Consider the following 26,472-nt stretch of genomic DNA (forward strand, 5'->3'; position numbering starts at 1 on the left):
TTATATGTAATGTTGACCCAATTTCATCTTTCTATTTTACTATGTATTGATTGACCCAAGGTTATGATTCATTTTTCAAAATCACACGCCTAGAAAAATTGCACGCCTGGAAATGTCCAGGAGTGTTTTTTTCACACACTTGCAATTTTCAAATCACAAGGACTGCATGCATGACTGACATACCCCAGTAATAAGGTCAGGATAATTTTAAAGTCTGACGCAGACAAGCTCATGTTGTAAAAAGTGTAATTGTTGTTGTTGCTTGTTTGTTAATGTAGTTTTTCTTCCTCTTTGTCATGTTTGTGTCTTTGCTGCTTCAGATATCTGAAACCAATCAGAGAGCACTGGAGATTGCATCCTACATCGGCTGCAGTTTGTCGGTAGCTGGTGTCATCATGTTGGTTGCAACATTTATTTTCTTAAAGTGAGCTGAAATTTAGTGAGCTGAAATTTATTTCAGTTATTTCATGGAAAAAAAGAAAAACAAAGTTAAGGAGACTTGATTGCTTAATTAATGCGCTTTGAGGTCAAACAATCCCCTTAAAGGTAAGCTTCATAACAACTGATGTAATTTATCAGAGTGGGGTTGTATATGATTGTAAATTTTCTTTTTGAGCATTCTTCATTCATTCACTCTCTCAAAACTTGAGCAGGAAGCATGCCCGCAGAAAGGTAAATTTGTCAATATAATGTTCGTCGAATGAACTGCAACAAATCTGATAGTCTTAATACTATTTTATCCATACCAGCATAAAGACAGAACGTGTGTTGGTCCACATCAACCTAGCCATTGCTGTTGGCCTGGCTCGCATTACGTTTCTATTCTTAGACGTCCCTGCTAAGCACAGTGTAAGTAGATTTTCCAAAAAGACAATTTGACATCATTGAATAAGGACACAACATTCCATTTAGACTGAAAATGCCATTCTTTAGAAATGAATACTGAGGAAAAAGCCTCCGTGTTGCATTATTCAGCAGGTGGTTTGATATGCTTTGAAATTAACTACAAACAGTTGTCATACTGACAAATATATATATTTGACATACAACCTTTTCTTGTGATTCACCAATCTGGCAGGTACGTTGTCTGCTGCGCATACCTAGAAACTAGAATAACAAATGACTTGTGACTCAGATGTTGCCTTTGGGCTTGTGACTCAGACTCAAACTCAAAGTAAGCTTGTGATTCAGACTCGTGCCATGGCCATGGCTTAGCCATGGGGGAGGCCTGGGGCACAGCCCCCCCCCATATTCCAGGTGTCCCCCCCAGGTACCCCCCAACTTAAAAATGAATGAATGGATATTAAACAAGGCTAACAAAAGCTGGCCCCCAAAAAATCACACCACTGAAAGCTGGTGCCCCCCAAAGATGCTTGTACCCCCCCACTAGTAAAATCCCAGCTAGCCACTGCTCGAGGTTTGTGACTCATGACTCAGACTCGAACTGAATGGTGACTCAACTACATGTACAACACTGCTATAAGGCTATGCATACAAGCAAAGGCTTACAGCCTTGGTCAGTGTTGGTCATACTGATGATAGGGATCGATTTGGCTTTGTATTTGTTACCAGGATGCATGCATAGCAGTTGCCATGGGGATCTACTACACCAACCAGGCCAGTTTCTTCTGGATGTTGGTTGAAGGTATTCACCTCTACCTACAGGTTGTGGTGGTGTTCAATATTGAGAGGAGCAGGCTCAAGTTGTACATGATTTTTGCATGGGGTGAGTTCCCCAAAATTTACGTCTGAATACTTAAGTAAATACATCATATGCACAAGTATGCATGTGTAAAAAACATTAGCATATGAACCAACACGTGCATGTACACATTCTGGTTCAAAATGACATCACACTTTGGTGCTCTGTAGAATTGACCAATTCATAGTGATAGATGACAAGCAAAAAATTATACAGCATAAAGTGTATGTTATCAGTATGGCATTAAGTTGTTATACATGTGCATTTTTTAGTTTAGTTGATGTAAAGTTAAAGTTAGTTGATGTCAACCACAACTAGACATGAAATGCTGCTAAAATGCTGAAAGGCTGTTAATACACAGGTTTTTACAGAGAAATGCTCAGTTTTTAATCGCCGAAATATGTTTTTGTATTACCTGACTTATACATAACAGCTTCAGCATAAGCATGTGGGGTCCTGGGTACAATAGACGAAGAAAAGAAAAATGCTGGCTTGCGTTAAGGATAATGGGTAATGACAAGGATGGTGGGTGTTCTTGGTTCGAATCCCAGTGGAGTTATTTCTTTTCCCCTTTTTGAGATTTTTTCCAGTTGGAAAAGGTCAAGTTTGAGAGGTTATGAAATTGTAGCCATTGAGCACATGCATGAGGACTCTGGCCCAGGGAATGTGCAGTTGTCATGGAAAGTTTCCGTTCTCTCCTGCCATCTAGCCATTTAAGGTACCTTTGTCTGATCTGCCAATGGGCCTTGTATGCACTGAATGAGTTGGTCCAGAAATCACTGATGTCATTAAATATGCTTGAATTTCTAGGCGTTCCAATCATTTTGGCAGCAGTCACAGTGGGGGTATTCTCAAAGAGCATTCGCAAATCGAACACGTAAGTTGACAGTTGAAGCATAAATTATCAAGACAGGTCATATGGCAGATGTGTTTAATTTAAGGCCTGCCAAGTCCAACCAGAAGTTAATTTTGGATGTGAGCACACTGTTTTGAAGTACCTAAAAGATTGGAAGTCCTGAGGGTAATTTGCCCTTAAAAGAGCCAATTATGAAACTAGTTATGTTCATTGCGTATTTTAGGACAAAGACGTGAGCATTTACTTTATTTTTAATTTAGACTGTTACGATCATTCCTACTGATGTAATGCATCTTGTAAAACAAGACTGACTTATACCAGCACAACTGGAAGCAGGATTTTTCTGCAAATTTTTCATGACATCAAATCTGTTTTGCTTCCACATTCGCCTGAACTATTAACTGGCTCATTTAGTTTAACTGACAAAAGCTGTTGGCAGACCTTTGAGATGAGCATAAACATTGAAGTAACCTGCTTAAAACACCGATGTGGTAACGGATGCTATGTTATTTCATTATAGCATTACTTTAGTTTATAGTTTGTCAGCATGCGTATTAAACCTGTTGCAATCTAATCAAAGCAATCCTTCTGTTCTTTTTTGGGGGGGGGGCAATGTTGTATTTTCAGGCTGTTGTTTTTATGATGGCTATTATGGCTTTCATTAATTTTATTTAATGCTATATAAAACTTGTTCAAAGTGCATTGATACAGAACAACTTTCAATAGTTCTAAGAGCTTCCATTTCCCAGCAAACTTCTGACATCCTCCTTCCCAGATGCTGGCTGCAGTCGTCCGATAACTCCATTTGGATGTTTGTGGCACCCATGCTGGCTATTGTAGTTATCAATACCTGCATCCTTGTGCGTGTTGTCAGCTTGATCAGGAAACTCTCTTCTGCGAATGCAACAAGTGGACTGAACCAGGCTAAGTACGTCTGTTTTTAAGAATCACTTGGCGTTTCGGTTGTTAATTTTTGAGGTTCATGACAAACTCATTTTTTGTCCCCAAGCTGGATGATATCAGCCAATATTTGCTGTATATCTTGAAACTCACTAACTTAGTTCACAACAGTATATACAGCTTCCTGATTGGATATGTTGGACTCTGCATTATAGACTTATATCCTCCTCTCAGTATGCATTGACCAGTCAGAGTTGTATCTTAGAGTTGCAAACTATTCTATCTAACTCCACACTTTTGCAGTGGATGTTACTGTTTACCATGGAAGTAATTCAAGTTGTCATAGTGTGTTTTCCGCCTTGAGCAGAAGCACCCCCTTATCGGCTGAAAGAGCCATGTTGGTCAGAAGTGCTCAATTTCTTGTTATAGTAATGCGACTGTGACGCGACAGTGCTGTTCATAGTCATTTGGAAACCAGCAAAGTGTGGTTCCAACCAAAGAAGCCTGCATTGCTCGGAAAATTGCCCCCTCAATCTCTTGGTCCAGATCGAGGCCTAGGCCTGTTCCACCGTTGTTAATACCGCCGCAGTATTTGATGCTCTTGTGATGCAGCATTTTCGTGACCTAATGAATACCAACTGAAAATTGGCCGTGGAGCATTGTTACTATACCACAGCAATATCTGATATTCTTCTGTTGGCGCATTTTCTCTGTGTTATCATTTTATAATCTTACACACACACACATTTTATTCTCATCCCCAGACAAGTAGCCAAAGCTACCTTGATGCTGCAGCCAGTGCTGGGGCTGACTTGGGTATTTGGCATGTTGAGCCTCTCTTCAGACCTTACAGTATTCCTGTATCTCTTCACAATTCTCAACTCACTTCAGGGGTTGTTTCTTTTCCTGTTCTACTGCGTTTTAAACTCGGAGGTAGGTTGTGTGCATGTTACCTTGATAACTGTTCGAATTATCAAGTCTCAAACTTGAGTTATTTGTTGTTTTATACGGCTGCCTTGAAATGCCATTTATAGGATAAAATCAGTTTTGCAAAGTCTTAATAAGACTTATTTTGAGGACTACAAATCACAGTTATACGATCATTGGCAAGTGTACGAATAAAAAAAATAGGGGGATTTTGAGTGTATGTAAATACACCAAAACCGGTTTTAAATATTCTGAATACATGTTTTAGTTTTTCTTGTGGCCAATATCATTTCATAATAAGTGCTGATTGACAGCCCATTTAAAACTTCGCTCACACACTTGCACAAAGGTTTCAAATAGTTTGTCCATTGTCACTGCACAATTTGGAACTTTAGGAAATACGAGTCATGTTACCGTTGCAATCACTCAGGTCCAAGAGGTTTTCAAACGCCGCAAGGCAAACTGGGACGTCCATTCCTCCAAAGTGGTACCACTTAAGGAATCCAACCGGTCAACTATGAGTACAAACAAGAGCAGCGGGAAAACAATGGAATCATTTTTCCCAACTGTGGAGGACGTACATGATTAAAGTGTCTCTCTATGAAAGGAACAGAGAGTGTTCATCATTTACCTGCTATAAACTTGATACTTCTAGAAAAAGTTTGGAGTAGAATAATATGTGATCTCTTTGCATGTCAAGGTGGCCATGCAGTGAAGTTTTCTTAAATACACTTTTTGTGCAACTTTATGCTTTGCTTCAAATGAATGAAAACTATTGGAAATTGCACCTGTTAAATTTAGACATTCAAAATTGTTTGTACTTTTCCAGACATCTGAGGGCACTGTTCCTGTGATGTCATTCAGGAAATTAGCAATATTTAATTTCATTACATTGTATTTTTGTTCACATTGTGAACCCAACATTTGCACATTAAGAACAGATCATGGGAAGGGTATGTTTCATGTTGGCATTTGCCAAAACCCTCAAAAATGTACGTGCTGAAAAAGGCAAAATAAAAGTTCAAAATAAGGTTGAGTGAAAAACACAGGTGTGTTTTCAAGCATAATAGTAGAAACAATTGCATTGTATGGACCTTTTAAATACATTTCATGAACTAACATTGAAAGGAAGACATTGTTTTGTAACACTACTAATGTTTTAATGTGTATTCAACTTCAATAGTTATCTTATGATGGTGCCTTAATGGAGCATTGAAGTAGAATTGCTTTAATAGAATATAACTGCACTTTTTTTCACCCCACCTTGCACAACACCTGTTATCACATGTACCGTGGAAATGTGGAAAATCATATAAAATCTTGTAGCAAATTTGAAGTGGAAATGTGTTGGTTGTGGCATTCAGATCATATGCAAAGAAGAGACAGGTTTGTGGGAATGTAGCCAGTTGAAACTTGTTTAGCGTGTCAACAAAAATAGGTTTGACATGTATCCATGTTCATCAAAGACAGTTGAAAATTATGTGATATTTTGTACAAGTCTCTGCAAGTAATTAGTGCCGCTCCCTTTGATTGTTGTTGTTGCCTTGAAAAGGCATGTTTTAGTTTCTGCACATATTGGCTATACTGTGGTACCAAATACTAGTTGTTACACGTACAATTTAGTGAATAATCCTGACAATTTAAAGGAATTCAGTTCTAAAAACCAGTTCTGAAAGTAGGTTAGGGTTGTATGTAACACTGAATGTGTGTATCTGAGCTAGTTAAATGAGTATTGGAATTGAGTACTTGTATCTGCACTTTGTGCACTAGTTTTTCTTAACAACACACCTGCCCGCACACTAATTCATCATTATTAAGATAATTTTTTAATAACAAATTTTAACTCACTTATTCCTTAAATATATGATGCGTCAATCACCGTGTGGATATTTCTGTCCTTCTTTGTGCTTTCTTGGACTTTGTAAGCCCTTTTGTGTGTGTGTGTACATTGCAATATTGTTTAGTTGTAAAAGGAAATCCAGTAAATCAGGCACATGGGTGTAATGGGAGGAGACTAACTTGGAGTGCTTTGCATCCCCACTTAAAAGTTGAAAAAAATAAAATAGGCAGAAAAAATAAAAGGAATGAAGAAAACAAGAGAAAAGCAGATGAAAATCACCAAATTGTATGAAAGTAACTCGGAATCGACCCCTAGCTTTCTATTGTTAATTGTGGGTTTGCTGCCTAAGAGTGTTCCCCCCCCACCTTTGGAAAGAGAACTATCCCCTCTCTGGTGATGTCTGTGGTCAGGCATGATGCAAAGCATTTTGAAAATGTTAGATTTATAGAAAGCAGATGTCATCAGCATTAGAGTGGGGCTTTTTATTCTTATCCTCAATATATGCAAGTCAAATGTTTGACTCCTGGTCTGCAGTATCAACTTAAAACTGTACTTTGTAGCATTTCAATTATCTTAAAGTGGTCAAGTTGCTGTTTTGTTGTTTTCAACCTTTTGCCAAAAAAAGTTTTTCACTTGTATTCCCCCCCCCACACACACATCCACACACAAATTTCCAGTGCCCCCTCCAGGTGCCCCCCCCCCCGAACAAGGCTAACAAAAGCTTGCCTCAAAAAACCCACACCACTGAAAGCTGGTGCCCCCCATAAGATACTGGTGCCCCCTCCCCCCCGTAAAATCCTAGCTACGCCACTGCATGGGTATATGCTTATAACATCCCGTTTGCCCAGCCCCCTCCATCTCTCTATGTTACTCCGCCCCTAAATATCCCTAGTTTGGCCAGAAGGGTCCAGTCCACTAATTCAAGCCCCATTGAAAACAGTGTAAAATCAGCACCGTTCAGGGCCCAATAGCATGCACGCCGACATCCCTGAGATTTCTGAAACACAAATGAAATTCTTGTCTGGTCACTTATCTTTCAATTTCTTTTCAATTTTTTGTGGGTTAACCAATTACATTTTTAATTAGTCCCACAAAACAAAATCACCCCCCAAAAAGTGATTTTTCCGAAGTCTGATTGCAGCCATTTTTCAAGTGGCAACCCTCAACTTTCTCGGGCACTTAGGACCATTTTTCAACCGTAGTTTTCAGCCCTTCTGCCCTCATGTGAAAGCTCAAAGACCCAGGAAGTTGATCCTGGCAACGATTTACACAATCTCACCGTTTTGGGGGCCAAACAATCTGCTTTTTCAAAAGATACTGTGGGGGGGGCACTTTTAATGCTAATGAGCTGGTCAGAAATTCTCACTTGAATTAGTGGTCTGCACCCAGAAGAGGTTAAGAGGGCGCTACATCGTAGTGTGGCTCTTTAGTGATAATCAAAGATCCTTCCTATGGTTAGTCGATTGTTCGTCTGGACGCCCGACATTAATGCAATATTTCGTTGGTTTTGGTCGATTTCCATCGACGGACAAGACCGTACCGTGACAGAGGCTGACGGTAAGAGTCGTGACCCAAGCTGTTGCTTATTGATTTGAATTGAGTTGAAAAGAAGGGTATGAGTTTTACGACATCAACCGGGTAAACTGGTCTTCTGCTTTACATGAAAGGAGCAGGAGAGATATCAAACGTCTTCGAAATTTCACGTAGGCCCTAGCATGCCTAGGCTAAATGATTAGCAAACCGAGCAGCGAGGGCGCTTTACAACAATGACTGTCGTTATTTGGTCAGTTTTTCTCTTCAAGCTGCAGACCATTACAAAGTCAAAGACCTCCAGTGGACGCTGCAGTGGTTGTAGATGTTGTTTATTTCCCAGTAAGCAGTATTTCCCACTCCAGTATGCTGTGTGTTCGGGGGACTTGACCTAGGCCCCTATAACTTTTGTTTGGATTCTGTCTAGCTGGCCCCAGACTGCGGGGCCAGTCTACTACATCCATATCCTTGGCCCCACAATGGTCCATCCTAAACGTGGAGACTCAGTGAAAACACCTATGAATCCCATTTCGCATGTATGGCTCATTCACCAGACTGTCAGGACCGAAATGGGTTACTCTGCACGCTTTGTGCGCATGGATCGTTTTTGTGTACACAAACATAGTCACCTGACTCCCTGTATGATGCAGTAACCTTGATTGCTAGCCCCAGGGACCATACTATTTTCATCATTTGTGGATAGGGTTTAAACTGCCAGAACTCGTCATCAAGAGTTCCACAAAAACGTGAAGTTTTCTGGGAGTTTTGATCCACTAAAAATGGGTATTGTTTCAAGTGATATTTTACGGGCTTTCCAGTACATCTACAAGAAACTGGCAATCATTGTTGAACAATTTGTGTCAGAAACTCCTCAGAAAGATTGAGGTTTAGATTGTGAGTGTGAGCACATTTGACCGCCGAGCAATGAAGTGCACCATGATTTTCTGAATGGCCACCGCCGGGCATGAGTGCGTGGCAGCCGGTCAACATGACGGTCGCGCCCGATAGCCTCACACATGCCACTGTACGTAGAGAGGCAGATACGCACTACTTTTGGTGATTTTGTCTATGGTGTCATGAGTTCGTAGTTATCACTAAGTACTGTGTTTTTACAGTTTTTCAAAAGAAGTAGCAAATACATGTATTGTTATATTTGGTGACTCTTCTGACTTTGTTCCTCTTAATTCTAATTTAAAAATTGTACATACAAACACAAATAAAGTGTGGTTGGGGGATTTTTTTTGAGCAACAGTTCGGCTACATGTACTTGTGAACCCCACAGGTGTAATTCACAAATTGATTTTGTGGGGGCTGAGATTGATTTCCTCCATGTAAGCCCAACCTTCTGTTTGTTTCTTGTATATCAAAATGTTAGAAATTGTCATGTTGAAAGCAATATATTTTCACTTCACATTATTTTTTTGGGGGGGGATGGTGGCGGACCTTGTGCACTTACTGTACTGTCACCAAATATTCTGCTCCAATGTTAACTTCAGTTTGCTTTAGTTATCAGAGCAAATTACAATGACTTTATAGAGAGTGAGGCCACCACACTTTGTCACAAGAAATGAAAAAAAAGAAGCTCTGCAGCACCTGCCAATTTAGAAATATGTTTCTTTGAATTTGTTTACCAAGTTGTCTACCATGTCAACAGTAGACAGTTGAAAATACAATTAATTGAATATAACTTCTCGCTGGAACACAACATTTGTGTACTTTTCAATTAACAAATATGGATGTTTTCTTGTCATGTACAATACATGCTATGAATTTAAATGAATCTTTTATTACCTATATAACCAAATTGAAGATTAGACGAGTTGCCATGGCAACGGTAACAAAAAAAGAAGTGAGCCAACTTGACGTCATTGTTACAGTTGTGAATGTCTTCCCTTTGATGTACCTATCAAAGAAAGAAGAGAGGAAATGCTGTACAAATTTGAAAAGTTATTAGCAAATGGTCTGATTCCGGTCTCATGCATATAAAGTCACAGCAACAATGTTGACTGAGAAGCAGACTAAGATTTGTCACAATAAAAATTTCTATTCTCCCAAAGTGTCATTGCACGTTTATCTGGTAAACTATCATTTAGTTACAATAAATGTAGCTGACACCAGCCAAATATAGTATAATTCAGCAACCGGAATTACATGTAAAGCCGTTTTACTGTGGTGACACGTTTTCCAACAGGTGTATTTTTTTATCAGTTTCTTTATCAGAGTTGAGACACAGTCGCAGATTTGACTTTATTAACAGCAAGCCGAATTGTGAAGCCAAGAACTGTTCAGCACCATGCCAGTTATTGAAGATGTCACAGACAATGAACCACAGGGGAGTCAGGATACTAGTCAGTCAGGGACCAGCAGCAGCAACCAGTCGGGGAATGGCAGTCCAGGTGGAGGTTTCGCTGCAGTGACTGTAAGCATTGCTTTACATGTGAACGAATAAATCTACATGTATTTCCCCCATATATAAAGTGCAATAAATACTTTAATAAACACAATGGGGACTACCACTGGGCAATTAGTGAATTTTGCTAATCGATTAACCACACACGAACTAATCGCAATTAACACTAACTCCCAGAGTGATTTACTAGGAACCATACCCACTCACACAAATTCCTGCACCATATGGTAAACTCTGCACAAAAACTGTTGGACTCTGTTTATTTTGGGTATGCCTGAACCCATGTTAAAGCACAAGCAGTTAAGGGGTACAGTACCCTGTGCCACAAATTCACACACTTTACTGGTGTTCAATTCTGTGTGGTTAGGGAAGGTTAGGGTTAATCGATTAATCACAAGCAGTGGCAAGAATTCCGAGACGTGGTGTCAACACATGAAGATGGTGCTTTCATCAGTTTCATTGCAGAAATTCTGCACAAGTATAATGCACACTATGCAGCAGCAAGTGCCAAGGCAAGTTTGTTTTTCTTTGTTCTGCTTTTATGTTTCTTCCTTAATTCTGAAATCTGGAAAGCCAGTGGCAGTATTCTCTATATGTGCTATAAAATTATCACGATTACATACGGGTTATGCTGGAACGGTTGCGGCTTGAGCTCCAGTTGGATCCGAGTACATACAACAACTACATGTGACTAAGGGCCATTTTTCAACTTCATCTCTGTCTGAGGCTTCGTCTATAAAACAAATCCCTGATTGTAGGCCTAAAGCATTTTAATTAATTTGAAGTACTGTAATGTTTGGCTCTTTTGCATCTAACTTGATATTTTGTGGCACTGTCAGACTTACTATCGTGTTAACAACTTCAAAGTCAGGTAAAGAAAAAAACAGTAGCAGTCGAGTATTGGAAAACTACATAGTCTGCCAAAAAGCAGGAAGCCTGGCCACCGATTCCATTTTGAATGTGTATAGGACAATTTTAATAAATATTTGTTGTGGAGGCTTTAATACAGATTGCAGATTCCTTCACTTTTAAAATAAAAAAGCTGCTAGCTTGTCTGAAACTGTTTGAATAGAATCATTCTTACCTTTAAACGTGGGGAAAATTCTGATTACTCAGTTACTTTTATTCCAAATTCTCACATTATGAAGTTCTAAATAACCTCCCTAAACCTTCTTAGTGGTATAGCCCACAGACATTGTTGTTCAGCCTTCATTCATTGTTTTAGCATGTGAGGCAATATGGATAATTTATCACTAACTGACTGACGGATAATAGCCAGTGAGTGCAGCCACAGTCTCGTGGCGTCATTTTGGCACTGGCTGAACTGGGCGGGTATCTGGCACACTTTCTAAGATTGGGGCTACACAGGGCGGCCACATGGTTGGGTTTCAGTGCCTGTCTGTCTCAAAGGGCATTCTGTCTGAACTTTTGAGGTTTTCCAGTGCAGTAAGTGATTACCTTGGGAAATTCTCATTTGTGTAAAATGTGGTGTTTTTTCACAAGTGTTTTAAGTTCAGTCACGTTATGGTGGATAGAATGAAGCAATAACTCTAAATTATACAAAATAAGGTAAACAAGACTCGAAATCAGAATTTCACACAGAGAAAAATTGTTTCCTTCATTGAACATGAAGTACATGTATGACGGTTCAGGCATTACTCATCGAACTCACCAAGTTAATTATTCTACAAACCCTTCACTAAGTGTGGAAAAAAATTATGAAACAGAGAAACTTCCAAATTTTTGTAGATGGGGCAGTAAGGCTGTTCTACATTTATTTGTTTCAGTCACAAAGTTCAAAACTCCAAGACACAAAATAACTAGCATCAAAAAATAGATCTGTGCGTAATTTGAAACATCCAGATTGTGCAGAATGAATTTATGAACCCATGAACTATGAGTAGTTTACTTCCTTTCAACATGACACAGAAGCCTTAGATACTTGCAGTTGGTAACTCTTGCTACAATTTTGGACTGAGGTTGATAGTAGGAAAGGCTAAAGTTCGTTGAACTGAACTGACGGCCCAGTCGACCACAAACCTGTCAATGGAGACTGCCGAAATAAAGCAGGTGTGCCCTAGATCATGATCATGTACAGTGAGGTAGTGTGTGTAACTTAACCGGTACTTATAATTCTACGGTAACTACATGTAATCGTGCTGGCGCGATTAATTACAGTAGTTGCAAATCCACGAGAAGTGACATGAGTAGGAGGAACTAATCACAATTAATCAAAATAATTGCCCAGCGGTAATGGGGACCGCAAACCTGTATGATATATACATGTAGCAGTTTTATGTGTTACACGTTCTTACCTTTTGAAGCCTGTTGTAAAGTTTGTCAAAATGTAACTTACAGTTGTACGTAAAATTAGAAGCATATTATTATGACTTTTTTTATATATAGTTTTTGTCATATTGTAACTGCATTTGCTGCATGGAAACGAAATCTTGCAACCAATAATATGGAACAAGTGCTCATATTTTAAATTCAGTGGAAGTCTCTCGGCATAACATCATTGAATAGTGTAGTCATCATGTTAGCTTTCAGTTTAGCAGTGTGACCCTCATAAGACCAGTCACAAGGCCAGTCAGCTAGGATGAACAATCACCAAGAATTGCTTTTGCAGCAGTTCATTTAAATAGCTTGTGACTTGAATTCAGACTGGAGGGCTTGTGGTGGTCTTGTGGTGGCCTTGTGATGGTCTTAAGAGGTTTTGACTAATGCACTGTGATTAAGTAACTGTATTTATGTGTATTTGTATTTTTGATATCCACAGAATTATCTTGCCAATAACAAGCTAGACTTTTGCCTATGGATGTCTCGGATCGTCACAGTATTCTGTAGCCTGTTCTATCTTATACCAATCTATGGGTGAGAACTCCTTCCAGTTAACTCAATTCTATTGGGTGATTCCAGAAATTAGGGGTCCAAACATGTGACATTTTCACGTCCCTGTTACATTTGACCTTTGTTATTTGACATGTAAATATCACTAGGGTTGATTTCAAACTGTTAGTATTTGTTCGGTTGGTAATTTGCATTAATTCATCACTCTTGGAAATTAGAAAATGTGTTCTGAACTTACAAAATCATATGACAGGGACACACAAAAAATGGACCCTAATTTCTGGAAACACCGTACTACGTGTATTTGAGTAGGATGCATAAATAATATGTACATTTATTCATTTTCCAGCATACATCTGAACCTTGTGTCTGGAGCTGTAGCTCTGGGCCTTTGCCAGTTGCAGATGAATTAACGCATGTGGACGATAGACAAAGCTGTACCCTTTCAGACCATCTTGGACTTGAACCAGATAGCTGTAGTGTTCTGTAGAATGGGGTTCTTGGTTTATTGCACTATAGTACAGTGCGAGCTATAGTTTGTCACAGCCTCAGCATTTTTGTATTATCCCTTGCTACCTTACCCAGGATACAAGTTGAGCCAAGTATGATTTTTTTCATTTAAGTCTTACAAAAAATGGTTTCGGAATAAGCTGCCCCATTGAATTGTATTCTTTGATATCCAGCCCCCAGTCGGCCCTGGGATTCTACCAGCGGGCCATCATCTGTAACGGTCTGACCAGCGCACTACGGCTCCACCAGCGTCTACCAGCATTCCAGTTCACCAGGGTCTACCTGTCGCTGCTCCTCCTGGAAGACAGCTGTCACAATCTCTTCTTCTCCCTCATCTTTGTCAACAGCCATCCCATCACATGTATCCTTTGTTGTGTAGTCAACCCCTCCGAGCAGGGCCCCCTACCCCGGAAAGCAGCTGCCCCCGTCCCCCCAAGGCTACATACACCGCTTTATCTTTGTGTTTTGTTCTTGTGATGTGAGTCCTTCCTAGGTGATACTGTGGTCCCCCGTGCCTGAAGATGGCAATGGGACTGCCGTGGAGACAATCAGCAACCACATTAGATGCCTTCCGTTGGGTGCATTGTACACACATAGAAAATTGATATTTTAACTGGGATTATTGGCATGAACATGTAGAATTTTTGCCCTTTCTCTGTCCTACTTTAGGGTCCAGGTATTTTCAAAACGGGGGGTCCAACCAAGGGCACATACAGTGTGTATTTGTTTCAAAACAAGGCTGGATTATCTCCACTATTGAGAGCGAAAAAATGTCGGTAATGCCCAGCAGCTCAGTCTTTTGTGCTGAGCATGGTCTTTTGTTATAAGTGCCACACTAATTCTGCCCATACGGTACGATACGTGGTCATGGGCTGTTCAGTACTGGGTTTTGGCGCACGCCGACCCATGACCCCACTGTGCCTGCCTAACAACTTGATCAACCTGATTCTGGATGGATATTCATGTATGCAACAACTGCACTGCATATTCATATATTTCCATGGAGAGTGCCAATAGTAGCTCACCCTACACTGCCACAGACCCTAACCACTTGGCCACATGTCCCCCCCCCCACAGCGTGAGAATCAAAGTATAAGCCAAAATTTCCAAGCACATGCGGTTTCATTTCAGGTCCCCCATCCAAACACATCAGAAAACATCAACAAAGTGCTGTTTTCACTCTTGATCCTGAGTTTTAAAAAAGGGTCCTCGTATGAAAGGGGGTCCAGACCCCCTGGACCCCCCCATCTGCCTATGGGGCCCAATATCATAATCCTCAAATACGCCAGTTTATTAATGACGTCACACCTTGTTTACATGTGTGCTACCATATGGAAGCTGGGTGGGCACAATGTACTCGAAGCTCCGTAGGAAATGTCATCACTACATAGGCCTGGCTTAAGTGTCGGTGAAAAAGCGCTCGTTCACTCCACCGTCAATTCCGGAAGGCCGTCCTATGCCTGCGCCCGCTCCTGCGGCAAGGCCGGGGCACACCCGGCCCACAGTACAACGGGGGCCCCGGCCGCCCATCCCGGCCCGGGGGACCCTCCCGCTGCGTCCGCTGCTGGTCCTCATATCAGGATGATTTACAACAAAGCTGATGATCTTGTTGAACAAAAGATGCATCAAGTGTCTTGATGAATTCTAGTGAGCCATTGTGTACGTGGACATAACCTTCCTGTAGTTTGTGCCAGTCAAAATGGGGAATCAGAATTCTGGGATGGAATCAGAATTAACTCCAGAAATGCTAGAGTGACCCAACACTGGCATACACGCATGTTTTCCTTAAATGCGCCCATCACAGTGGCATTGACTCCGCCCTTCCTGTTTGCACTATTGCATGCATCCAGCTTCACCAAGAAACTTCTCAATGTAAGTTTACCATTTTTTGAGGAAAAATGTATTGTCTTGAAGGCGAGTCCAAGTCCTGAATATCTGAAGAGAATCAAATTTCAAAATGCTTTCACCTGCGCACATAGTAGGCACAGCAGTCTTGGAGGGCCTCATTGAAAGCACTTATTACAAAGTGGTTTGGAGTGGTGCTTCTTTTGAGTGGTGCTAATTTTCCTGCCTTGGAGTTCCCTGTGTATTCTGTTGCATTTTATCGGAATGAAGCGTAATTCAAAGCTTGAATTGGAGTGAGACATTTGAAATGATGGATGAATGATGAGTTCTGTACAAATTGTATGGATTTCAAGTCTGGTATCCTGCCTTTGTAGGTGTGTCCTGTGTGAATTCTGTTTACTACAGCACTGAAAGGAAAGGTTCCTTTTCTCTTTTTCAGTGGATACTGAATGATGCATGCATGCACTTTGGTTTTTCTCTTCGGAAGTGGTTTGAACAGTTGAAACAGCATTTTATGAAATTTAAATCAGAATTTCAAACGAATTTTCTTTTTTCCCGTGCTAGCACTGGTCCATGTAATTAAAACATGTGGTCCTTGTTTATTTTATCAGTTGCTGGGTCCCAGTTCACTGTATCTGGTCCGTAAGCTGGTAGACAAGCTGATCACCAACCAAAGCCAGATACTACGCTTCATTGCCCTGGATGAGGTTATTCTGATGCCCTGCCTTATATTCATGGTCTTTACGTAAGTACACTGTACTGCTGTGACGAAGTCATCTGGATTTTTCAGCGTATGCCGCAAATTCTGAAAGTGTTCAAAAATTTCTCTCCAGTCTCTCTCATGAAAGTGTAACTTAAATCTTCCCCAATTCAGTTACCCACCAGTTACCAAGGTGTTTTTTTCCCCACCATCATTTTTCCATCACAGCCAATCACTTTCACTCTCTAATACACAGTCGTTGCTAAGTAGCCTCAAAAAGGAAAAATAATGTCGGAGATTTGCCATAGCATCCTCTAATTTGTCAGATGATGCTTAACATCACCCTGACTTCTTTCATTCATCTTTGCTCTCTGTAGCCCACATTTCAGGAGGCTATCTTGTGTTTGGGCAGTACTCCTTAAAAGCAAACTGCAATGAATTTTGAATGCCAACCAGAATGTAAGCAGTCGGCCAAGGAACCTTTAACCCCTGACAGGCTGTTTTTGTTCATGATTCCTTCCTCAGGGGGCGGGTGAGTTTCCTGGTCCCCTTCATGTACTTTAGATTCTTGACGTTCCGCTATGCATCACGGAGGAACCCATATTGCAAGTAAGTTTTGAATTCTACCAAATTAAGCCAGGGTTGAATGCCATTCAAGATGCAACTGGGCAAATTCAACGCCTAAAGCTTGTTTCTGAAAACAGTTTGATGTTTAAACAGTTTAAGTAGTAAGTTCTCACAGGTTTCTATTTGTTAATACTCAGATTGTAGAAAATTTCTATTTCCTACAATCCAGAGGAACAGAAGCATATCTTTATTAGTGAAGACGGTCAAAAAGATTGTAGAAAATTTCTATTTTCTACAATCCAAGGGGAACAGAAGCATATCTTTATAAGTGAATACCGTCAAAATTATTTCCAAGTGTGGATAAGATTATATGATTTCCTCTCGGTTTTCATTGTGTCATAGGCAAATATTCCATGAGCTACGCGTCGTGACCGAGAACTATTGCAACAAGCCTAACACACCTCCATTCCTCCGCAATTTTCTGACAAAATGCATTATGATGATCTCACGATTTGCTCCTCCAATACAAAGTCAGTAAACCTATTCATGCTCAAGTAATGCTTTTGAATAAAGGTGAGGTGGCTACAAGTCAAGTCCATCACAAGTCCCTGCAAGTCCATCACAAGTCAATCACAAAATCATCTCATCTTAACCACTCCCTGCCGGGCGACCCGTTTTCGAGTACATAGGCTTTATTTTTTTGCTCTCAATAGTGGAAATAATTCAGCCTTGTTTTGAAACAGTGTACCATGATTTGAGGCATTTAGAGCGAGCAGATTACCGCCGCGGACAAAAGCTCTCCACCACCGCAGCGATGAGCCACACAGCACTGCTGCACACTAATCTGGTCCCTATTAAAAAGAGGTCAGCAGTGCACTGTGCCGGTTTCGGGAACAAAATCGTACGTAACACCGCACAATCTGGGCTCTTTTTTCAAGGCTGCAAGCCTGGCTGAAATATTCAAAAGTCAATTAAGGTTAACTGTCAGCTTTAGAGTAGTGCCCAAAGAGTCCTTCATTTTGGTATGAACGGCCATTAAATGAAATGATGAATTTTTGAAGAATTTTGAAAATGGAAAATCTTGAAAAGGACCCGGCATCTTGTCTTGCTCAAGAAAAATCCACCCAGCAACAAGTGGTTAAGCCACGTTACAAGCCAGAAGCTATTCAAATAATCTGTGACAAAAGCATTTCTTTGTCATTCCTTACTCAAGTCATTTATGACTTGTCTTGTGAAGGGACTTCAGAAAGGACTTGACTACAACATTGGCTACAAATGGCACTGTGTTAACTGTCACAAGCCACACCGTTACCTTACCACAAACTTAAAAATTGGGAAACAAAATGTAGCTGCTTGTACTGTGAACAAATATGTCAGTTAAAGGAAATTACCATTTCTCTCTGTAATATCTGTTGAAAAAAAGCAAATAGCTGTCACACTTTTCCAAGATTACCCAAACTTTGGACCAACGCCATCGTTCTACCGGTAGATTCACATGCAACGTGCAGTGTATTTCCAAGGCAATTGTTCCTGTCGCCAACTCCGAACCAAACAGGAGTCGCTTGAAAAATTGCTTCTTTCTGAACTTTTGCAGGGGAATCGCAAAGCTTACAACTTTAAATTTCCCAAAACTGCCATAACTTTCTGTTCATGACAGTGGGCTTTGAGTCAGTGTTTAACTACTAAATTTACTTTTTTTCGGGCTGGTGCAGAATCATTTTTTTTATTCTTCCTTGGTTGGGGTCGGTGGGTTATAGCTTGGTCAGGATGCCTTCCAACATGTTAATCATTTGCCATATAGCTATCCATTGAATATTGATATAGGGCAATCATTTGACTAAACACACCTATTTACAGTCTGATTTTTCTGGCACTTTTTTGTTCTTCATGGATGGATTAAAATTGTTGTCCAACATCTTGCTCAAGAACAAGATGGAGCAACTGGTGTAGTGACAGCAAATATTGCTCAGCCAATTTACATGCTGAGTAAAAAAGCAGTTCGGAACTAATCACGAACCGTATACATTGATTGGCATCCTGGCTGGAAGCCCGTCACGCTAAGGTCCAAAAAAGAGGAAAACACAAAAAGTATGGTTCTGCCTCCTACCACATGGCACATGACAAAGGTAGTGAGGTAAGAGTCTGACTTATCCTGAATTTGTCAGTGTTCAGGTGTTAACTGGTTGAAAATAATTGCCACGAGAGGTTGGGTTGCATTGGTTTCAAATGAAATGAATACCACTTTAAAGAGGCACTAGTGGTTTCCATAAATAAGTCTGTTTATTATCTCTTTGCACCATGTTCAAATGACACTGGACACTGTTTTTTCCTCTCTGCATTTTCAATGTCTCATTTTCCAATACTTAAGGGTCACTCGGTCAAAGTAGGGCAGATTGGTAAGCAGAAAGAAAATTCTTTTGCCAGGGCAGGTATTTTCTTCACCCATTCGTTGTGACGCACATTCTGATTGCAATATCACTTGGATTAAAAGCATTTGCAAATATAGATCTACTGTATTTCTTTCCGTAGTTTGTAGAATGTAGATAAGTATACACTAAATAAACCCTCTTGAAATCTTTTTCACGATCATTACTACTTTTTTAGCACTTGCGCACTGAAGCAGATGAAGATAAGCATTTGTAATTCATGGACTGTCCATAAATTTGTTGACTTCAAAGTTCCCAATTTTATTCCCAGAAAGCATTAGAAAACTGTGTGGAAACAATACATTTTAAGGCGTGGGGATGTGCATATATAGTGTATACAGCAATTTAACATCCCCAGAATGACTGGATTGTTTATAATGAACTTTACTGAAATGGTTTTAGATACTCCTGTTCATGGCAGCACTGCAGTAAAGTTGACTTGTCACCAGGGTCGAGTTCGGGCTGCCTGTTCTTGACACGGGTTTCTTGTTCTCGCGCTCAAACAGCGGGAACGGGACTCAAGAACACTGTTCTCGGAACAGGATCACACACCACCTCCTCGTCAGGGTTTTACAGGAACACACGGAAAAACTCGGGAGATTTTGATTTTTGAACAGCTGCAAAAAGTAGAGAGATGGCTTCCAAAGCCAAAGACAATGGGAAGTTTTGCAAAATTAACATTAATTATTTTCCGTAACACAGACAAAAGAATTCAGCCCATCCAAACATTAACTCTCAAATAACTTAGCATACATGGACGCCGCCATGTTGCATGTTGCTTGTCACTAACTACCAGCGATAACCAGTTGTTTGTTCCCGGCGTTCGAGCGGCCGACCCACGAACAACAAATCGAGCTGTTCGCGAACATGCGAGAACAAGCCGCCCGAACTCGGCCTAGCTGTGTATATTCTTATTAAAACTAGTTCCAATTACATTGTAATAAGCTACATGTAAACGGCGCCCTCAATAAAGCAATTGGAAAAGTTTAAATATCAACATGTGTACGTGTAGACACAGGTGCATCTGTGCAATGGCGGCGAAATGATTTTCAAAGCAGGGGGCCAGTTGTGAGATCATCAGGAATCGGCTATTAACCACTTGCCCCTGGGGTTTCCGGTACCTGACACGTATTCTTTATACGTGTGGCCGGGGTCTCCCAAATCAGACAAAGGGACCTGGGCCTTGTGACAAAAGACCGTACTCGGAACAAACAACCAGGCTGCTGGCCATCACCAACATTTTGCACTCTCAAAAGTGGACATAATCCAGCCTTGTTTGAAGCAGTATACCACAATTTGGGAGATTTAGTGTGAGCAGATTACCACCGGGGACAAAAGTGCTCCACCACCGCAGAAATGAGCCACACAGTACCGCTGCACACTAATCAGCAGCGCACTGTGCCAGTTTCGTGAACAAAAGAAAATTACCTAACACTGCAAAATCTGGGCTCTTTTTACAAGGCTGCAGGCCTGGCTGAAATACTCCAGCGTCAATAGATATTGTCTGTCAGATTAGAGTAGAAACCAGGCAGTCCTTCATGTGGGTGTAAGTGTCCAGTAAATGAAGATAGGAATTTTTAAAGAATTTTAAAAACAGAAAAAAATGATAATTATCCTTCCTCAGCATCATCAACATTGATAAATGCCACCAGAGCAAAGTGGTTAACAGGCTGATCCATTAAGCCTCACTTCATTGTAGGACCTGCAAATCGTGTTGGGGGGGGGGAAGCCACTGGTTCCTCCTTTCCACCACCAGTGCATGTGTGTTATTGTGGAGCCAAATAATGATCAAGCCTTAACCACTTCCTGCCGGGGCAGTTATCGATGATGATGCTGGGGTGGGATATTTATCATTTTTTCTTTAAAAATTCTTATCTTCATTTACTGCACACGAAGAATTGTCTTGGCTCCACTCCAGTCTGACAGACAAAATCTATTGACGCCCAAGTATTTCAGCCAGGCCTGCAGCCTTGTAAAAAGAGCCCAGATTGTGCGGTGTTATATATCTTTCTTTTGTTCATGAACCTGGCTCAGTGCACTCGGTGCTGCTGACATCTTTTCAGTAGGGGCCAGATTAGCATGCAGCAGTGCTGCGTGGCTCATCACTGTGGTGGTAGAGTGCTTTTGTCCCTGGTGGTAATCTGCTTGCTCTAAATGCCCCAAACCGTGGTATATTGTTTCAAAATAAGGCTGGATTATCTCCACTTTTGAGAGTGAAAAAAAGTTGGTAATGCCCAGCAGCCTGGTCTTTTGTTCCGAGTACGGTCTGTTGTTACAAGGCCCTGTTCCCTTTGCCCGAGTTTAGAGACCCGGCCACGCATATAAAGCATTCATGTACATGTCCGGACCCGGTATCCCCGGCAGTGGTTAAAACATGTTTTAGATTTAGGTTCATTAGGACCCATTGTTTTGTTAATTGTCATGTCTTATTTCGACTGGTTTTTCTGTTCCTAATTTGGCCTAAAAGTGTAGTCAGTTATTGCGGTGTTTAAGAATTATCAAGGAGTATCATGCGTTATTTGCCATATTTATCAAGATAATAGTTATTGTTCTCTTGTTGATTATAATGAATATTTTTGATGTTGGGGCAGCAATTTGCAAAACAAAATAACAGAACGTGCAAAAAAGCCAAACACATCTCCCGACTTCAGTCTCATTTGGTTTCAACAGAAGGCTCTCAAAACTATTGTAGAGAGGAAGATGAAACCAAAAAAAACCACCAGAGAAGCTGGTCATATTTTGTTTACAAGGATTCACAAAATGTACAGCAGTTTGGAAAAAAGAAGAAAAGTGAATAACTGATGACCAACAACAATCTCAAAATACAAAGTTTTTTATTTTATTGCAATACCACTTTGTTGAATGTATAAATTACACGAGTTGATGCCAAACACAGTGAAAGAAGAATGTTTGAAAATGGCAGTAAAATAATGTGTACTCAGTTCCAAACAGGTGAGGGGGGGTCCACTGGCCTCCATTCAGACAAACATCATTAAAACATGTCTAGGTTTAAGGTAAATAACTTACTAACTTGGTTTTTTTTTCCAACTACTTGACTGGAGCTAAAATCAAAACCACGCAAAAGGCCACTTGAGAAAAGGAAAATACATTGTCAGCAAATCTGAATGTGTCGTGCAAAATTTAGAGTTGACCCTGATAATGTAAACTTCTGTCGCTCTTAAATTGACTTTTTTTATGACAAAAAGTGGCATGATTTGCAATTTTCTGAAAATGATTTCACAAGCAGTTTTTATAATTGGAATTGAACCAGTAATAGATTCAATTTTTATTCATGAAGGACATGTTTGTATGACAATTAAATTAAAAAAAAACTTACACAGGGCCAAATTTATCCATATTGCAACTTATCACTTCTCTTTAAGAAACGGTGCTCAAATGACGACAGGTTAACCTGTTACTAACAAAATGGTGGGACCTCATTACTCAAACATCAATTCTGTACAAGTCTTAAAACTAACAAAAATGAAAATCAAAGACTGATATTACAAGTGATTGCAACTAGAAATGATCCTACAAGAACACACACACACATTCAAACCTACAGAATCTGAAATGATCCATGCACACTGCTTCTAACTACAAGAAAGACATTCAAAAATACAAATTGTCAATTTTTTTTAATTTACAAGAAAAAGATTGGAGGGAAAAAATCAAACTAGGGATCACCACACTTTTATGTACCAGAACTCATGCAACATCTGGCATTAAGTTCCTTTAAAAAAGTTTTTCTTACATTGCTGACTTTTTTATGTACATCGGTAAGCCATCTAGCTATCCGTATTTACATGTCAATGTCTTGTATATATATTAAGGAATAAGTCATCAAGATGTTGGAGAAAACATTGAAGATTAAGATAAATGCAACAAGACAAGAATTCGACAAGAATTTGATCAATCACCAAAAGATTAATATTAAAACCGGAACAGGGGTTATTGCCTGAACAATTACCAACTGTTTCCAGGAAAAGAGGGTCTTGCATCAAGACAACCTATGGAGAGAAATCAAACCCGCATAGCCACAACAGAAGTAAACATCAAAAACTTTCGTTGAAAACTGAGGCGCTATGACCTCAACTCATCAAGGTGTACCCAGCATGATACATGTAATGTGGCAAAGGGGGACTCCCAATGTGATGCACAAGCTATAGGTAAGGCTATTGTACCTACTTTATCCCCCCCCCCCGAAAATCTGAAAGGAATTCCAAAGATTCCGTCTACATAAGGAGGACACAATAGAGGGAGGGTCTTCCTTCGCCACATATCTTGTATCAAATGTATCAAGGTGGGTTGACGCCGTCATTATTTTTGAAAAGTGAACTATTGTAGAATTTCATGGAAATGTTTTTAACAGATGTTTTCCAACATCTTTCATCATATCAAAGATTCACAGAGATTTTATGTAATAATTTTGGCACAAAATTTCATCAAAGAATAAGTGGTATCCAGTGGAAATTATGTACATTATTAAGACATCACTAGACTCATTTCTATTAATTCATGTGTATGTTACCCTGGTAACCAAACAAATTTAGCACACATGCGCCATTGTGAGAAAGAGAAACCCACAATCTTTTATCAACCCAACCTGAAAAGCAAGCATATACCAGACAAATGTAAAGGATTGTTTCTAACTTCTGGAAATTATTTTGTTCAAGTTGATCTCAATAGTCAATAATGCTACAAACTTCATGTTTGCACTAAAAATGTATTCAACAAGAAATCAAGCTTCAGAGCATCATTTTTCAAGAAGAACTGAAATTATTGGCAGTGACTACTGTATATGACTCTGAAATAAAAACATGACAGACAGAATAATTACCACAAAGTCTACTTTGAATCATCCTGACCCAAGAAATTTCCACTATTTGATCAGAGAAATCTGATTGTGAACAGCACCGAAGACACGTCCAAAATGGAAGTGAAGGATTCCCATGACCTTTCCTGTATCTTTTCCACACTCACCTCAGGAAATTCCTCTGTTGTGGAAAATATGATACCCAAGCACACAGATGGGTATTTACATGTATGCCGTGGCTCTTCCTGAATTTTTCCAACAATACAGAAAATTCAAATGTGGAATTTCCAAGTTCGGTGTGAAAATTTGAGGTTGATTAGTCGGAAATCCAAGAGAACATGATATGGTAACATTCAATGGCCTATTCAGGATCATTTCCATGATCAAATGTGAAAATTCTTGAAACCTAACTTTGCACAATCGTAGAAACCAGATAGAAACTATGCAGAATTCCCAAACATTTACTGTGATAATTCCCAGAGACTCCATCCACATTAAGTGCGAGAGATTTCTTGTCAGACTGGACCCATTTCAGTTTCAATGTTGCATCAAGTTACAGGGTAACATGCTTTACAAATGAATCAAAAGTTACATTCCTAAATTAATGTTTGATTCCTGATCAACTAAATCAACAATGCTGCAATTTGGCTTCACTTTTATGACGCTAATGTACACAATACAATTTTGATATAAAAAGCAATCTTTATGAATACAAATACAAATGAAACTGTTGAAGTGAAGCCTGCAGCAACTACACATGGCAATTCAAGATGGGGCTTGGTGTACTGTCCAATAGTCTGGCTTGACGTCTGCTAATTACGAAAACTGTCTGGCAGACAGGCTTCATTTGGCAGACTGCAGAGGGAGTGGGGACATAACTTTGTCCATTGTCACACCAGGCTATGTACTTATCCCAGTCAGCAGCCTGGATGTTTTTTTTGTTTTTTTTTAAACGTCATCCATTTTTTGTGTATACTTCAAAGGATTCATGGGCTCCATTTCAGACCACAAATCTGCAGTTCGCATTTTCATGGCTGTTTGCCATCAAGCCATTCTTTTTCTGAAGGGAGGGGTTTGACTTGGATTTTCATTTTCACCAACAGTTGGTCACTCTGTAAGACTTCAAAGGCATAAAGAGGCTAGTGTCTGTTCATCTTGACGTGCATTTGTGCTTTCACTTGTTAACTGTTACGATATCCCACAAAAAAGTACAATTTCATCAAATTTCAGCAATAATTACAATCTACCACGACATGCACAATGAGCAAAAACACTTCATTATGCAATCAGCATCCTCTGACGTACGTAGCATTGCTCATTGTGACTACATTTTTCATATACCGAAGCTTCGTGGGAATTTCTCAGATTTCAGGAGACATCTTCAGTTAACAAAGTTTTGACCAGACACTGCCAACTACCGCCCAATGAAATGTCTTCTGACCGTCTGTCTTTCTCTAAAGTACATGTACATATACCGGTATGCCGGATTCAATTTACTTTTTCCCTACAAATGTTCTATTTGAAATCTGTAAGTGCTGGCAAGTAAACTTATTTAGAACTTGGTTTTTATTTTTGGTCCACTTTATCACATCCACATTTTATACCTACGTTATTTGTGTCTATGTGTGCATAGATAAAAAACAAGGGGAGAAAGCATTAAAAGACCCTGAGTGTTTAAGAATAAAAACATTAATTAACAAAAATCGTGATGTATTACTGGGATGTGGACTATTAGACGTCAACGATCTATCTACACTGTCTTAATACCAATAAGTTTTGATTAATACTTACACAAGATGCTTAACACATTGAAGTCAGGGATCCATCCTGAAATGCCGCTAGACTCCACTGGGAATGTATGTAATGTAAGACTGGTCCTATTCCTTCTGATTGTCATTCATCATTTACTTACAAGCGTCCCACGTATTAATAAAATAAATCACATTACACTCACAACTATAAATTATGAAAACTGAAAACTATACACTCCTTTCATTAAAAATGCTGCTTTCCTCACGAGCAGTTTGGCATCCACTAGAATAAATAAAAAATTAGATGGCTACATGGCCCGACATGCAAAGGTCCCCATCTGAGGAAATTGTAGTTTCCTTTTTTTTTTAAATTCTGTACACTTGCACAAACTCCAAATCTTCATTGGGACCCATCACTAAATATCCAAACACAAACATTTAAAATCCACAAATTGAAGCTTACACTGATAGTCTCTGCATCTACGGCCAGGGGATTTTTCTTTACTCTGAGCTTACTTGAGTAATGGCTTTCCATTTAACTTTGACACATGCGACATGAGATGCAAAAGACCAACTTGGATACATAAGTAATGTCCTCCCAAGTTGACTCTCCTGGGCTCTGGGTTCCAGACCAACTTGCATTGCACACTGGAGCTAAATTATCCAAAGCTAGCAGACTGATTCCCCCAGAGACTAATGAGACGAGAGGAAATCCACAATGGAGACCAGACTACTTGGTTAGGCGGAGAACATTGCCGCGTGCTTATAATACAGATGAGCATCTGAAAGGAATCAAAGTTATCATTTATTTCATAATCAATTCCATGCCACTGACTTTTTTT

The 26,472-nt window shown here is 39.9% G+C and overlaps 3 protein-coding genes across 18 annotated transcripts in view; 2 read left to right on the forward strand and 1 right to left on the reverse strand.

Moving 5' to 3' along the window:
- LOC110984415 (adhesion G protein-coupled receptor L4-like) overlaps positions 1-6,522 on the forward strand; it is a 52,327-nt gene extending 45,805 nt beyond the window's left edge. For all 4 annotated transcript variants that reach the window (XM_022244615.2, XM_087132676.1, XM_087132677.1 and 1 more), the window contains 7 exons: positions 321-424; positions 750-849; positions 1,573-1,726; positions 2,513-2,579; positions 3,334-3,486; positions 4,223-4,391; positions 4,816-6,522. In XM_022244615.2, the coding sequence (XP_022100307.2) occupies positions 321-424; positions 750-849; positions 1,573-1,726; positions 2,513-2,579; positions 3,334-3,486; positions 4,223-4,391; positions 4,816-4,974 (906 nt within the window). In that variant the 3' untranslated portion in view covers positions 4,975-6,522. The remainder of the gene's footprint in view (positions 1-320; positions 425-749; positions 850-1,572; positions 1,727-2,512; positions 2,580-3,333; positions 3,487-4,222; positions 4,392-4,815) is intronic.
- A 1,109-nt stretch (positions 6,523-7,631) lies between these two features.
- tmem33 (transmembrane protein 33) lies at positions 7,632-21,696 on the forward strand. The gene is made up of 8 exons (XM_022244684.2): positions 7,632-7,782; positions 9,964-10,174; positions 12,945-13,039; positions 13,699-13,886; positions 15,330-15,397; positions 15,982-16,115; positions 16,596-16,679; positions 17,040-21,696. Exons 2-8 carry the CDS (start codon positions 10,049-10,051, stop codon positions 17,173-17,175), a joined length of 831 nt encoding a protein of 276 aa, XP_022100376.1. The 5' UTR covers positions 7,632-7,782; positions 9,964-10,048; the 3' UTR covers positions 17,176-21,696.
- Positions 21,697-21,880: 184 nt separating this feature from the next.
- Positions 21,881-26,472, reverse strand: part of LOC110984407 (dachshund homolog 1-like) — a 72,556-nt gene continuing 67,964 nt past the window's right edge. For all 13 annotated transcript variants that reach the window (XM_022244600.2, XM_022244606.2, XM_022244605.2 and 10 more), the window contains one exon: positions 21,881-26,412. Coding sequence is in view for 1 of the 13 variants with exons in the window: in XM_022244602.2 (XP_022100294.1) it covers positions 26,369-26,412 (44 nt within the window). In the remaining 12 variants the exon portion in view is untranslated. The remainder of the gene's footprint in view (positions 26,413-26,472) is intronic.

The sequence above is a fragment of the Acanthaster planci genome, linkage group LG02 (genome assembly GCF_054643075.1).
Source record: "Acanthaster planci isolate LZ-2023a linkage group LG02, COTS_SCS, whole genome shotgun sequence".
NCBI classification, from domain to species: domain Eukaryota; kingdom Metazoa; phylum Echinodermata; class Asteroidea; order Valvatida; family Acanthasteridae; genus Acanthaster; species Acanthaster planci.

Excerpts from the sequence above, each read along its gene's own strand:
- tmem33 (XM_022244684.2), top strand. The coding sequence starts at position 10,049 with ATGCCAGTTATTGAAGATGTCACAGACAATGAACCACAGGGGAGTCAG. Across the intron at positions 13,887-15,329 it reads CAACAGCCATCCCATCACAT|TGGCATTGACTCCGCCCTTC; the intron begins GTATCCTTTGTT and ends CGCCCATCACAG. Across the intron at positions 15,398-15,981 it reads TCACCAAGAAACTTCTCAAT|TTGCTGGGTCCCAGTTCACT; the intron begins GTAAGTTTACCA and ends TTATTTTATCAG.